At 31.9% G+C, this 15,352-nt stretch overlaps 1 protein-coding gene across 2 annotated transcripts in view; it reads left to right on the forward strand.

Moving 5' to 3' along the window:
- The window catches only part of FucTA (glycoprotein 3-alpha-L-fucosyltransferase A), a 36,741-nt gene extending 23,658 nt beyond the window's left edge, over nucleotides 1-13,083 (forward strand). The window contains exons 2-8 of one of the 2 annotated variants that reach the window (XM_018460743.1): nucleotides 4,973-5,214; nucleotides 6,757-6,846; nucleotides 8,114-8,302; nucleotides 9,002-9,226; nucleotides 9,407-9,595; nucleotides 10,779-11,014; nucleotides 11,472-13,083. In XM_018460743.1, the coding sequence (XP_018316245.1) occupies nucleotides 5,047-5,214; nucleotides 6,757-6,846; nucleotides 8,114-8,302; nucleotides 9,002-9,226; nucleotides 9,407-9,595; nucleotides 10,779-11,014; nucleotides 11,472-11,814 (1,440 nt within the window). In that variant the 5' untranslated portion in view covers nucleotides 4,973-5,046 and the 3' untranslated portion in view covers nucleotides 11,815-13,083. The remainder of the gene's footprint in view (nucleotides 1-4,972; nucleotides 5,215-6,756; nucleotides 6,847-8,113; nucleotides 8,303-9,001; nucleotides 9,227-9,406; nucleotides 9,596-10,778; nucleotides 11,015-11,471) is intronic. The other variant, XM_018460744.1, reaches the window with a different exon arrangement.
- Nucleotides 13,084-15,352: the final 2,269 nt, after the last annotated feature.

Below are 15,352 nucleotides of genomic sequence, written 5' to 3' on the forward strand. Positions count from 1 at the left end.
CCGCCATATTGGATCAGCTATTTAGAATTTTCAAATTTTGAGACCGGATTCGAAATCGGCGACCCCTAAAACCTTTGGATACAACATTTCAACGGAAAGAAAGTACTCTGAGAGCCTCAACGAAAAGAGGCTTCAAGGCACGTAGCATTTCCGTTCGCCAAATTGGTTCAGCCATTTTGAATTTTCAAAATTTAAGTTCGGTTTCGGTTTCAGCGACCCCGAAAACCTTTTAATACTACATTTCGCAAAAATCGGAAGACTTTTAGCATTTTCGGTAAAACTTCAATCCGCCATATTGATTCAACCATTTTGAATTTCCAAATTTTGAGACCGGATTCGAAATCGGCGACCCCCAAAACCTTTAGATACGACAAACTAATACTCAAACTAATACTCTAACAGCCTCAACGAAAAGAGGCTTCAGGGCACGTAACACGCCAATTTTAAGATAGGAGATAAATATATATACGTGGAAAAATCAGAAAGAGTAAAGTGAATTTATTTATTCTTCAAGTACAATACACGTTAGCAAAATATATCAAGATTATTTTTTAATATAATCATCCAGGTCTGCAATACATTTTGTGTAACAGTTTACAAGTTTTTTTTATTTTATCTGCAAGAAGGGTTTTGGTTGTTCTTGGAGCTGCGTATGCATCGCTTCTTAAATTCTATAAAGACAATTAAAACATCTCCCACATCCAGCTTATAGTTCTTTGCTACTTTCGGTTTTCATTTGTTTGGATTATTAAAGAAAGCCCTGTGTACGACAGTGACAAATTTCAGTGACTTTTAATCTGTCACTTTACGCATTGAAAACAATGGAAACTGAGGATTGCGGGTTAGAATTTAATCAATCAGCTGTTAATTTTAATCCATTTTTGATTGGTTAAATTCTAATCTTCAATTTGCAGTCTTCAGTCTCTAATGCGTAGTATGACACAGGTTTTAGAATTTAAGAAGCAGTATATACGTGGCTTTGAGGGCAGTTAAAAACCTTTGCGGATGGAATCACAAGATTTGTGGGTCGTTACATAAAATATACTGTAAAACTGGATGATTATATATTGAGAAATAGTATTAAATATATTTTACTAACGTATATTGGACATGAGGGATAAATAAATTCACTTTATTTTTTATTTGATCTCCTTGTATTATACACATATATATATATATATATATAAAATAAGCTTTAAAATCTTATAAAGAAATTTTTTGTTACTGTTATGAACATATTATTTTCTTTTCTATTTAAGCTTTATTTGAAGTTCCTATCTAATATCCTGAGTGACCATCTAATGTCCTTTTCAATGTTCTTTTAACAAACAGTTTTCATCTATTGGATGTGTGGCATACATTTACAGGAAATATTGACCGAATCAAAACCAAAATTACTCGATTTAGTAATCATTGTGAATGACACCCATTTTACTACCTTGACAAATTTAGTCCTTATCATTAAAATGTACGTGAGCGTTTATTATTCATTGCGAATTACTGTTGAGAATGATTCGAAAATGAGTCAAAATATTTGAAATTTTTACTTGTAATTTACTTACAATTTATATGAATAACAAATATTATTAATTGAATAACCACCCATTACAATGCTCCCATTACAACGCTCGACTCTAACTTGCCCTATTATCGTTTATTGGTTATTATACTGAAAAAAATGCATGTAATTTTACATGGAAATTACATATTCATGAATTTGGAAAATATTATCTAAATTACATAAATATACTTGGAAATTTACTGGAAATTGTAAATTTCCAATCATATTTAGGCACTTTACTGTATTATCGTTTTTTCTATTTAAAAGTAATTTTGCAATCAATTCTTTATCAGATCCTTGTTTATAGAAGAATACGGGAACGTTAATATATAGGTATGTTACATCAACAGCGGTAAACATAACTAAAATTTTCTTTGCTCCTCTCACACTTCGGGTTTATGCGTGTAGCTCTCGCTGTTCCAGTGAACGTGAACTTTATCATGGTTCAAAGATAAAACCACGAGAGAGTGTTGCAACGCGCAGCGATTCACCTTTTCACGAGCCGGTAGGATGATTGGTTTAGCAGTCAAGCGAACGATTGTGTGCTCGTCGGGCGAGGATCTTCGAAGAGCGTTCTGGGAACTGGAATGCTTCATTTTCTAAAACATTTTGCGTCACTTTCGCACGGATGCGTGTTAAAATGTAATTAAGTAATTTGTATTCAACACCGTATCGTATGTGTTTGCGAGTGAGCCTAGAAGTGCGTTCGGGGAGACGCTATAATTAGCGCTATTTGTGTCATTTTGTCTTCATCATTTATTACACGTAAAACAAGGATAGAATAACACAAATAGCTAACAGCGTCTCTTTAAACGCACCTTAGAACTCCAGGCGCAATATAATTACCGCGGCCTTTAACATTCATGAAAGAACGGACGTTGTCTCCTGTGAACTTTTTGGACGGACACAAAAGATAAGTCCTTCCGATTGCGGAAGGAAAGGATTGCGCAATACCGATGAATCGTTGAACCATGTCTTTTGTAGCACGAATTTAAATTTAGAAGATCAGCTCAAAATTAATGAAAAAAAGAGAAGAGATACTCGTAAATCAAGGAACTGTTACATGAGGACACAGTAATAAGGTCACCAGGTCAAACGTGTCATATCATAATTTAAGCGTAATACGTCATGTTACGTGAAAAATGTACAAGTTATTTTTTCCTCTAAAATGAAGACGATATTTGCGAGAATGATTAAGGTGAGCAATTGGTTCGTATAAATTAAGTGTACGTAATAATTGTGTATATATTTGACAATACGAATATCTGCCTCGTACGGTGGCATACGCTAATGATGACGACAGATTATAATAGTAGATTACCAACGTATAAATATTGGACGAGTATATGTTAGTATCGTGCACGTTGTTTATTCGAACGCGAATCAATGCTAGCGTGTCGTATCGATTATATGGGGGCGTGCGACGGCTGACGATGCAGTCAGATAGATGGACGCTATCTTGTGATGAAATTAATTTAATGACATCGAGTTTCAAACCGGAGCTGTTCAGAGAGCTAACGAATGAAAGGATGAGCGAGTTATCGATAAATCGCAAGAACGTTTCTGGCGTGGCGTAAAATCTATGGGCACGTGCTTCTGCGTTCTTCGGAAGTGTCCAATTAAATTTATCGAATAACTATATCTTCTGCAGTGAAAAACATTCGTCAGTGTTTCAACGTTAATTTAGAACAGGAAATCTCTTTTTATAATCGCGAATGATCGATTGCATATTTAAAATAGTATGATGTTCGGGAAGTTGTAATGTTTCACATCTCTTGATATTGCTATAATGAGGATCAGTGCCAAGTGCTTAAAAAGCTTATGCGAAAATGATACAGTAATGAATCATCTCATATAATGATTAAGGTTCTTAAGAACGGCGATTATTATATCATGTAATTACAAAATGTTCAGTTCCGGAAATTAACAAGGTTATGCAATCTTATCGAATTTTATCAGTATTCTTGGATAACATATTGCGCCTGCGAATATATTTATACGTATGTTCTATATATGTACTATACAAGAATAATTTTTGTTATTATAAAATATTAGATCAATATATTGTTAATTTAAATTTATCTAATTTTATATTGTGTGACAAACTAGTAACTTTCTATTAAATTATCTTAATTTTGGTAATATATTTAAAGAATGGTGTACTAAACTGATATAATACGCTATATGATTAATTAAATAGCCATATGTATACGTTTACACGCATTGCCGAAATTAAGATAATTTAATAGAAAATTACTGTTAGTACATGTATTAAGTGCTCGGTGCAAACAAGGTCAATCTATAATAGACCGTTATATGAAAAAATTAAATAAAGAAAGGATCAATACGGTGTCGAGAATGTCGAGATAAGATCTTATATATTATATATATATATATAATGCCTAATAATATTTATATGTAATGTATTCTAAATACATCTTTCAGTTATACAATATAATAATTACATCATATTATATTAATTATAATTTTTTTAATAGTAATATCTATACTTAATTATCCTATATAATTATTCTCGTTACATATTACAATAAATTAAATTTAGGTAAAACATGATATTCATTATATTATGTACACTGTTAAATCTATAGTGTCAAATTCAACCTAATGTGAGTCGTCTGCACTGCTCCTACTGAATATATCGTTATTTTATACTAAAACGATATTTAAATTTGACACTACATATTGAACAGTGTATAAAAAAGATTATTTAGTTTTTTCGACCACTCTACTCAAATGAATTATTTTTGAAGTTAAATCGTATCATGTAAAACGAAAAAGCTAACATGAGATAAGGATGTAATTTATAAAAAATCATATCTTATACATATGTATCCATGCACGGAAATGGAACATTATCTTATCTCGGAAAACGAACGAGATATGATATACAAAAAATTATAAAATAAAATGCTAGTCTATTTTTATTTTCCTATACTTTTATTATACCTTTTATTATATATGTATATAGTATTTTGCTGTAGATTTACATGTTCACATACAAAATGCAATTACATTTTTAAGCACATTTTTACCACGTTAGTCGATTATTAGACTATTCTTTATTTCATACAAAAGCTTTCGAATATTTTTTAGAGAAGAAGAGGAGAGATATTACAGGAGGGATATTAAAAAGATATTAAAATATCTTTCAATTATTAAAATAATTATTGAAAGACATTAACAGAACATTAAAATAATTATTGAAAGACATTAACAGAACATTAAAAAAAATCTCTGAATTATTAAGTTGAGAGATTTCTTAATGTCATCGTCAGCAAATTATCATTCGCGAATTATCTTTTAGTTTATATTACCTCGTGTGTGTACTTTCCAGATTATTTGTAAAGATCGATCGGTATCGTATTAATTCTTGATTGATTTTCGTTATAGCGTAGCCGAATGTCGTGGAGCTAAGTGACGCATGGCTAGATAAGGAACTTGTCCGAGTTAGGGAACTGGGAGGTATGGCTTTGCCGCGTTTCTCCCTGAAGAGATACTTTTTCTACGTGCTATGTCTGACGGGCACGTTGATCGTTCTGCTAAATCTCCTGCGAGAGGACGAAATATGGCACAGCATGCGACCACATCCCGGTCAGCCACAGGCTGTTCGAGTTACCGGCGACGTGCCGAAGGTATGTGCTAAATTATTAATTGTTCTAGATTAATCGATGCGAAAGCCATCATTATCTGATCATATATACACGGAGAAGATAATTAATTACGTAAAAAGTGTATTCTTTTTGTAACACTTCGTTTTATAAATTTGAAATAAGATAACGATATTGTAATAGTCAGAAGCGTACAAAAAAGAGTTAATCATTCGCGTACAAAAATAATTTTTGCACTGAACCAAAACTGTACGTAAATACAATAAAATATTTATTGAATTATGAAAAAATAATGAAAATTGGTTCAATGAATTCTCATAATGAATTCTCATAATGATTTAGATTATAAAACTAATACTAGAATTCATTGCAAGAATGAATATATATTTATATAAATGAATCCAGTTTTATTGCATCAATGAATTAACTACATTAATGTCCGTTTCTACCAATGCTGTTTAACTTGAACTCTCGGTTCAACTAACTCTTCATCTTTTTCTAGTTTTAAGAATAAGAAAAGATGAAGAGTAAGTTGAATTAGAGATTAAAGTTAATCTACATTGGTAGAAACGGGCATAAATCGGACATTAAGTCGGACATTGATTAACGATCATTCATTGGACCAAAAATGAACAAAATTTTTTTCAGTGTGCCATCCCAGAAGTGTGCATGTATGTATTATTCGTATGTAGAAATTGACTAAAAAAAGGAAATAAAAAAGAAATCGTGCTAAATATGAATTGTTTATCTTTTGCGAATTTTAATTCTTAAAATTAGAAAAAGATCAAGAGTAAGTTTTATCTACGTATATGTGTATTTCTATCTCTAAAATTATCTTTTTAGTGTATTTATGTGTATTTCTATCTCTAAAATTATCTTTTTCAAAATGTTTTTTTATCAGAGAGAGAGAAAAGTATATAACTTGTATACTAAAAGCAATATGTAAGATTTCTTTCTCGTTTTAAAATTAATCTTTGTTTTAAGTTGTATATTAGAATTTTTTAATTACAACAATTCTTTTCAAAAAATACGAAATATGTATTATATAATATTGTTGAATAAAAATATTTTTAATAAATATTAATAAGAATATAATGTAATTTATTCATAATGTATTCCATAAATTTTTACTACAATATTTTCCTATGAGACATGTGAAATATCTCGTTATGTAGGTACGTAGTAGGTACGTAGTTCGTAATTTGATTTATTCATAGCTTCAGATATTTCTGCGGTACCGGTTGTAATTGCAGATGATAGCGTTTTGGAAGAAAGTAGAATAAGAGTATATTATTGAATATTATCTCGAGCTGTACAAACACAATACTTTTTAACGATCGAAATATTGGATAAAGGTAATTTAAGCACAAATATATCTCTTTTTAAGATTACAGTAATCTTTGGCGGACTTATCATTGTTAGATATACTGTTATCACAGTTTTTGATAAAATGGGAGAAAGAGAAAGAGAGATAGAGAAAGAGAAGAAAGTGTACGAAATGTAAATAGTACAAATGATTGCAAAATAAATTACGGCTAAAGGAATAAAAATAAATTTCGCTCGCAGATGAAACCCGATTGGTCTTTGAAATCGAAGAAGTCGACGGTGCGAGTATTACGTACTCGGGAGCGAGTGAGGAAAAGACTTTCGTCCGAGGTACAGTCAATTGTAGCGTCGATTAATCCCAAAACGACATGTACACGGAAAAATATTTTAAAAAAAAACGAAACCTAAACTCTTTCATTCTTAAATACGTATTAAAAAATTCCCACGATAAAAGTATATGTATAAATATACATGTAATGTATAAATATACATAAATAACATGTTATTATCGATTATTCCCATGAAAGTCTGTATGATATTGTTACTTTTTCCGTGTGTCGTCTTGCTTGTTCTTGCGCCTTAAAAGAATACGGCGCGTATGCTTGCTTTTCGAACTTAGTGGCTTCCTCTTTTTCGATTGGGTTTCCATAGCACTAGTATTATACATCGCGTTTATAATTAATTTATTATAGCTAGGAATAAGAATACAATAAAAAAGATCATGATGGTTCGAATAAAATATAAATAATAATTTTTAGGAGAGATATATATATATTCAGCTATTGTAAATAAATTTTTAATAAACGAAACGTTATTTATTTCAATGCTTGTTTTCATAATTATTAGATACGTTATAAAGTTTGATAAAAAATATTTGGAATATCATTGTAACTTATTTAATGTTCATTTTGCTAAATACTGGACTATGCTTAAGTAATAGCAAAGTTGAACGGATATAATTAACGCCTCAGTTTATGAGAATTGTAGGAAATTGGAATTTATAAAATATGATATGTCGTGATGTATTTAAAATGGCTTAATAGTCTAGTTGCCTGTAGCAGCATATATTATTTTTTTCTAATTATCCGTATTTAAAACAATAAAGTTTTAACTTTTTCTTATCACTTTTCAAGTCATATATCATCCAGTTAATGTCAAAGAAAAAAGCTTACATTATTCGCTCATGCATAAATCATGATATTATGTTTAGAAACTTTAAAAGTTGCAAACTATACTTAACTAATCGCATAAATTTTTATATTTGCTGATAGAATTAACACAAAAAGCAGTGTATATTAAGAAAAATTTGAATTAATAAACTAAATTTGATAATATAATAGATAATATTATAATATATATAATTCCAGATAACATGCGATTATTTAAGTATTATAGATAGTGGAAAGGTAATTAATCCATAAAAATATTATCTTTACTATGAAATTTGTTGAATGCGATATTATTCATAATATTTTCTAGTTTAATAACATCTATAGTTTGTGATATTGTCTTTTTAGTTGCAGCAGAGAATGACGATGCCATATAAAGATTACATTTTTCATTCATTTATACATCCCTTTTTCTCTTTTATTCGAAGGTATTAAATATAAATGGCACCGCGAGCTTGGGCGAAAACTCGATAGATCAAGATCCATCGCGAAGACCTTGGTACATGAAAGGAGGAACAAGAAGACCTTATCCGGCGATAAGAACTCGCAATACTGGCCGAAGATTGGCTCAATTGTGGCCGGAGGAAGCTGCTTACGATGATCGTGTGACTAATCAGGTAATTCTGACAATTACATAAAAATTTACGGAATTATGTACAATTAAAATTTAATTATATATACGTATATTTAATTATCTACATTGTTAATTATACATTGATTTTTATGAATATTAAGTATATACATGTCGAAAATTTTCTTCATTTATACATGCTTGTACATTAAAATTTTGATGTAAACATAATTTTAACAAAAATATTGAAGAGAAATAAATATCAGTAAAAATGTTTTTGCGTTAAATTAAATTTATTTTACTTTATTGTGAATCATGATGCATTTCGATTATTACATATAATTGAATTACACTCTCAATTTTTTTCAACAAAATACTGAAGAATTTCGAATTCTCGAACAATCAACATAATAATAACAAACTAATTTTATGAAAACTTAATTTTATGAAAAATAAGCTCAATTTCGTCATACATTTATAAAGAAATGTAAGAGTTTTGTTGGCTTTAATTTTTGCTGATGTCGAATAACGTATTAAAAAATTTGTTTTAGGATTTTAAGAGAATTAAAAATATTATTATAAGATAATATTTCAGTACTTGTTAGTTACTGAGTATAAGTTATACATAGCTATATAAACACGTGTACGCAAAAAAAAATTTTTTTTTGTAATTTAATCAATAACTCTTCTCGACAAAATGATTCTGCGCAGACATAGTATATTAACGTCATAAATAATTTTGCAGCTAATGTTCGTACCATCTGATTACAACAAAACAGGCAGTGAGCGTCCATTGAAAAAAATAATGATTCCTCACGGGATGGCTGAAGCCAAAATCGGTCCTGACATATTCTTCCAGCAACGCTGCCCAGTGAATACTTGCACGATCGTTCGCGACAATCCGGACGACGCCGATCTCATTCTATTTAAGGATTACATCACGCACGTGGGACGAAGGTCTTACAATCAGGTATCCGATGTAATACAAGCAATATTAATTTTTGCGACCCGAGAAAATCAGATCATCTTTACTCAGAGATTGACTCGCCTTTGAACTTTACTTATATAGTTATATCGCGCATATATAAGAGAGGATTTATTATTAAATATATTATTTATATAATAAAATTATTTATGTAATTTTCAACAGGTGTGGATGCTGTATTTTTTAGAATGTCCTTATCACACGCAGAGCGTAAAGAACGCTCTTATCAATTGGACTGCGACATATCGGCGCGACAGTGACATAGTGGCACCTTATGAAAGGTGGCAATATTATGATTCGAGTATCACACAGATCCCACAAACGTTTAATTATGCAGCAAACAAAACAAAGAAGGTAAAATGTTTAGATTAATCTTAAGACTTTAATCAAATTTGAATTGTCTGAGACTCAAAACGATGAATAAAATGTATATTTATCGGGGGGTTGGATAAGTTAACTTTTTTTTTAACTAAGTTAAGTTAAAGTTGACAGTCTTGAAAATTTAAATTAATTAAAATACAAGTTAATCCATAATGAAATTAATTGAATTAAAAGTTAAGTTAATAAAAAAAGTAATTGAAAAGTTAAAAGTTAAATTTGATCCGAACGAACAACCAAAAAAAAAAAAAGAAAAAGTTCGACCATTTTTTGGTATTTTTCCTTTCTCATGGCATTTATTAAAAAATCTGGTTATTTTTATTTACAAATAATGATTATACAATATAAAATTACTAAATTATATGCTCATTATCCTCTCGCATTGTGTCTTAACTTAAAAAAAAATCAAATTAAAAGTTAATAGTTACCTATAAAATGTAATTAAATTAAGTTAAAAAGTTAAGAGTCTAAAATGTAACTAAGGTAAGTTACAATTAATTAACTTTTTAACTTTTTAACTTAACTTTTATCTTTTTAATTTAGCACTACCCAACCCTGATAAATACCCTTTTTGTGATTATATTCTTTGTAAAATAAGTGTACTAGTAAATAATAATTTTCATTATATTTATATGATCAAAATAATAAAATAATGGAATTGTATATTTTTTAAAGACGGAAATAGCTTTTATTTATTCAGCACTTTTTAATAAACTGTTTTTATTTGTTTAGTTGTAAAGCGAGATTATTTACTTTGTACTACCATTAAATTTTGAAAATAATTTTAAGTAATACATATTTTATATGAAGTTAATAGCTTTAAAAAATTTTAATTTTAATTAATATTTGAAAAATATGTGTATGCAATAAAAATAATATTTATTTGATAACGAAATATAATTACCTATTCTTCAATATGATTTATTGTCATATTAATTTACAAGAAATAGAAACGTTATCTTTAGATAGAAATTAAATTGGGAACATTAAGATTTATATAAAAATTAAATCAAAATAAGGAATGTTATTAAAAATTACGTTTAATTCTTATCAAAGTATCAACCGTGTTATACTACATTTTTTGCAAATACTTGTAGTTTTCAAATTGTTATGCTATCAGAAATGACATTTGCCTTGTTCTTCATCGCTGTTTAATTAGGTCGCCTGGTTTGTTTCCAACTGCCATCCCCGGAATCAGCGTATGCATTATGCCAGGGAACTCTCGAAATACATCCAAGTGGACATTTACGGTGCGTGCGGCAGCCTGCGTTGCCCGCGATCGCAGTCGCAAACGTGCTTCGACATGCTCGACGAGGACTACAAATTCTACCTCGCGTTCGAGAATTCCAACTGCAAAGACTACATCACGGAGAAGTTCTTCGTTAACGGACTTGGGTACGTGCGATGGTATTTATTGCTCTCTTCCTCCTTTCTCTTTTTCACCGTCTTATCCTCTCACTCTCTTATTAGCGCATACAATTCATACAGAGAGGTGCGGTATTTTAGATGCGAGCAGCGAATATAAGTTGACCTAATATGCTCGATCATTTCACCCAGAGGTCGGCAACCTTTGCCAACTTGTGCGGTATCTCGAATAAGGCGGTCGCGTGCCAACTCGCGTTACCTAATCTTCCCTACTCGCTTAATGGACAGAAACGCGTGCTGCTCGCGCGATATTAATTAAGCTCCCGAACTGGACGTGACCGCCTCAATTCAAGCGTGAAACATGCGATGTGATACTATTCCTTTCGCGACACAATCACGCGTTCTCCTTTCACGATTGCAATTACCATTTTTTGTATCTTGAAATATTATCACTGTTTGTGTTATCTATTTTTCCTTGGATGTGCAGGCACAATGTTTTGCCCATTGTAATGGGGGCTCATCCGACGGATTACGCGCGCAGCTCGCCGTATCGTTCCTATATCCATGTAGACGAATTCGAGTCGCCGAAAGAACTCGCTGAGTATCTGCATCGACTGGACCGCGACGACGATCTGTACAATTCATATTTTCGCTGGAAGGGCACCGGCGAATTCATCAACACGTATTTTTGGTGCCGGGTGTGTGCCATGATACACGACGACCGTCCACCAAAGTATTACAAGGATGTAAACGAATGGTGGCGAGGGGACGGCGTGTGCACTACCAACTCATGGCGAGAACACGATCTCGCACGTCCACAGAATACTTGAAGAGAAATCGCCCCGGGATTCGTTTAAAAGGCTCTTCCGGCAGCCACGGGGAGATCCGTGCGTGCGTGCGTGCGTGCGTGCGTCCGCCCACGACACGTTGCTCAATTTCTACAAACGATTCCGATTCTTCCAAAACAGAACATTGCTTGAGTCTGAAAGGTGGCCGGAAACTTCAGAGAATGTGGTATTGTGCTGTTACGTCTAAGAAGGTGGCTCGAGGCGGTTCGCGACCGCCTGAAGATGTTGAGCCAATTGTAAACCCATATAGCACATTTTATCTCAAAGATGTTTCTGCGAACGTTCTTAGAATGTTGGGACGTTCTCAGGATGTTCTTCAGAACGTCGCTTAGACATCTGTGCTATGGGAAGTTCCGAAACGAGATCCCGGCGGGACGCGAAAAGACACATGACCTCGCACGACCTCATTTCGCGGACTCGAGCCGTTCTGAAGAAGGTATTAATAAGACTCTCGTCGGCGATGGTGTCACGCGACTTTTCATCACTCGGCTGTTTTTAGAGGCGCTCGAAAAGCTATGACTTGACGATATGAAGTTTCGCGCAAGTAAACTATCTACAAAGTGGCTTTTGCTCGGCAATCGAGATGTGGACGCAAAAGAACAGCGAGGCACAGGGAAATTTTTCAAGGTCTAAATAAGAATGTTTGCTCGCGAGGAAGGTCACTCGCGAATTTTTTCAAGGGGGGCAATCTGTGTGCCTAATTGTCGAATCTTCCAAAATAATGTTTCTATACACTCCTTTTTTGGACGATAAACAGAGATGATTTTATGAGGACAGCCACGATCCCTGAGAGGTCACTTATATCATGATGGAACTCATTCGGGGACAAAATTTTGCGATGTTCATACAAATTTAAGAAAAAATTCGAATAGGCATATAAAAGGCGCCGTAAAATAATACAATACGTACGTATTATGAAAATAAAGAGAATAATATGCGTTCAACTCAGAAAACTTGATTCTCACTGCATATTTAGTATTAAATTGTCTGTGATCCTAAGCTTTATCTATACAATTTAATAAACACGATACACACTTTAAATAAAGAATTAGGATCACGTTTGCTATTAAATGTGCAACGAGAATAGTCTTTGTGTATGGGGGAGTATAATCCAGAATCACCGGATGTCTTTCAGCTACATGTACTAGAGAACCAATTACGAAAGATATTAGTTTTAAAAAAAGATGTTAATTAGAAATTAATTGGAAATTGAGCATTTCTGATAAATTGGTCTTCGGTCATGTAAATAACAAAACCGTATTCCTCAATTGATTTTATCATGACAAAAATTTAAAGTCAATCTTAATTACAGTTCACAGTGACTGTCAAAAGTTCCCGGTCAACATATAATTTTATCAATCTAGTATTTCTTAATTTATATGATAAGTTACGATTTTTGTTATAATTATTTTAAGACTACGATGTTCTAAATACTAGAATATATTAAGCATTTACTGAATCTTTATTTGTAAAGATTCTTTTTTTTATCTGAACAATATAATAAAATTACTCATATGGTTGGACAGCCACTGTATGTCAGTAATTAAATTGATAGTTCTGCTAATAAATGAAAACGTGTGAGAAACATTACTAAAATGCGAATCATTTACAAATTTATCACGAGAGTTGTAGTTGGAAGGACAATCGGTGGAGACAAACTTGAAACAATGCTAGATAAACCACTATCTGATAAATGAGAAAAAATGAGCAGCTGCGAAATTTGCGTGTAATTTAAAAGAACAGTGGCGTCTACAATCGAATGTAAACTACAGTATTGTTTTGTAAAGCAGTTTGTGAGTTTTTGTCGAAGAGAGTAAAAAAACTCGTAGTGCTAAACTGCTTTTTGTAGAGTGAGGATTACTGTTTATTATTTAATATTACATTATATTGTTCCTTCTTGCGAATTCTGTGAGGGGATCTTATCGTTGTACGTTGTAAGTAAAAAAAAATTCATGTGCATTCAGATTTACGTCATGTGTAAAAACTGTAGTGAATTTTACTTTTCTGACAATAATTATATACAGTAATAATTTCTTGTGTATACACACACATTTATGTACCCCTATTTGCGAAATTGACAGAGTGCAAGATTTGTGTGTAATGGGATTGATAGAATTATTAGATGTGATTAGAATGCGTTGTCTAATGATTAAAATTAGAACGTAAATCATTATACATTTAATAACTTGCATTTATATTTTTGTTAAAAGAAAGAACGTATTTATATATTTTACGAGCATATTTATTTTTGAGCTACATAGTCTTTATCGAGCATATTGCTCGCGTCAGTTTATGAAGTATTTAAGAGTCTTATTCTTGAGTGCACACGAATTTGTTATTTAATAAGCGTTGTTTTGCTGAAGTTCGCAGAATCTAGTCAAGAAGAAGCTCAGTGAAATATTTTCGAATATAATTTATAATGATAGTATTATATACAGCGAGTACCTGTTTCAAGTAATTCCTGTTATATTTTTTTCCTTTTAATTGAATTGAATCAATTGTCTCTGCGAGGCACAGCACGTATCGTCGCATGATGTATTTTCATGTTCACTCCATGGCTAGTGTCAATTCGAAAACAACGACTTCCGGTTTGAACACTAGTCTAGCTCAAACGTAGCTCAAACATGGACGGATTTGGTCCAGAAAAAAGACAGAAGCACTCAAAAAAACGAAAGCAAAACGCAAAATATATATTTGAAACGCACGAAATATAAACGTAAAAATCACGATTTAGTCACCTCGAGATAAATTTAATCACCGATCTCGAACGGTTCCTACATTATGAATTACACACAGTGCGCACAAACAGTAACTAGATATTTAGATAACAAATAACAAATTAAATGGTTAGACCATACAAATTGACACCGAGGAGATATATTAAACATCTTGGATAACATTTTTTTCTTTTTTTTTTACAGTGTCCATTATTTATGTTTATATAAATAAATTCTCTGTTTTAGATAAAGATATTGCATCTTAGCGATTATTAATTTTCATACTAATCGATGTGCTTCAGAGAAAGTTACTTAAATCAATTGCACGCCGAAAGCATTTATATTATTTGATACTATAGTTATAGTATTAAGGCTACGTTCCATTTAGCGCTCACAACGCTCGTGGAATCATTTTATCCTTGTTATTTATCAAATGTTAAACAAGGACATATGATGCTCGCGAGCGTTACGAGCGTTTAAGTAGAATGCAGACTAAGTTGAAAATTTATTATTTATCGTTATATGAACCTAATCAAATTTTTTTGTAAATACGCAGCTTGAGAGATTTCGAATATGTTAAGCTATGTTGTTTACGTTTTTGACATCAATCAAAAACGGAGCAGAACAGCGAAATCCGGCTGTAACAAGAAAGTTCTTAATCGCAATGTTAGGTTTATTAACGATTGGTGCTGCCTGTAACAATTGGTGCTGCTGTACGACGTATGTAAGATGTGTATACGTCGATGACGAACTCCTGATTTAAGCGGCCAGTGTAGACTCCAATATAAGTACCAAATATTAGA

Source organism: Mycetomoellerius zeteki, unplaced genomic scaffold (genome assembly GCF_001594055.1).
Source record: "Mycetomoellerius zeteki isolate Tzet28-1 unplaced genomic scaffold, Tzet1.0 scaffold96, whole genome shotgun sequence".
NCBI lineage: Eukaryota > Metazoa > Arthropoda > Insecta > Hymenoptera > Formicidae > Mycetomoellerius > Mycetomoellerius zeteki.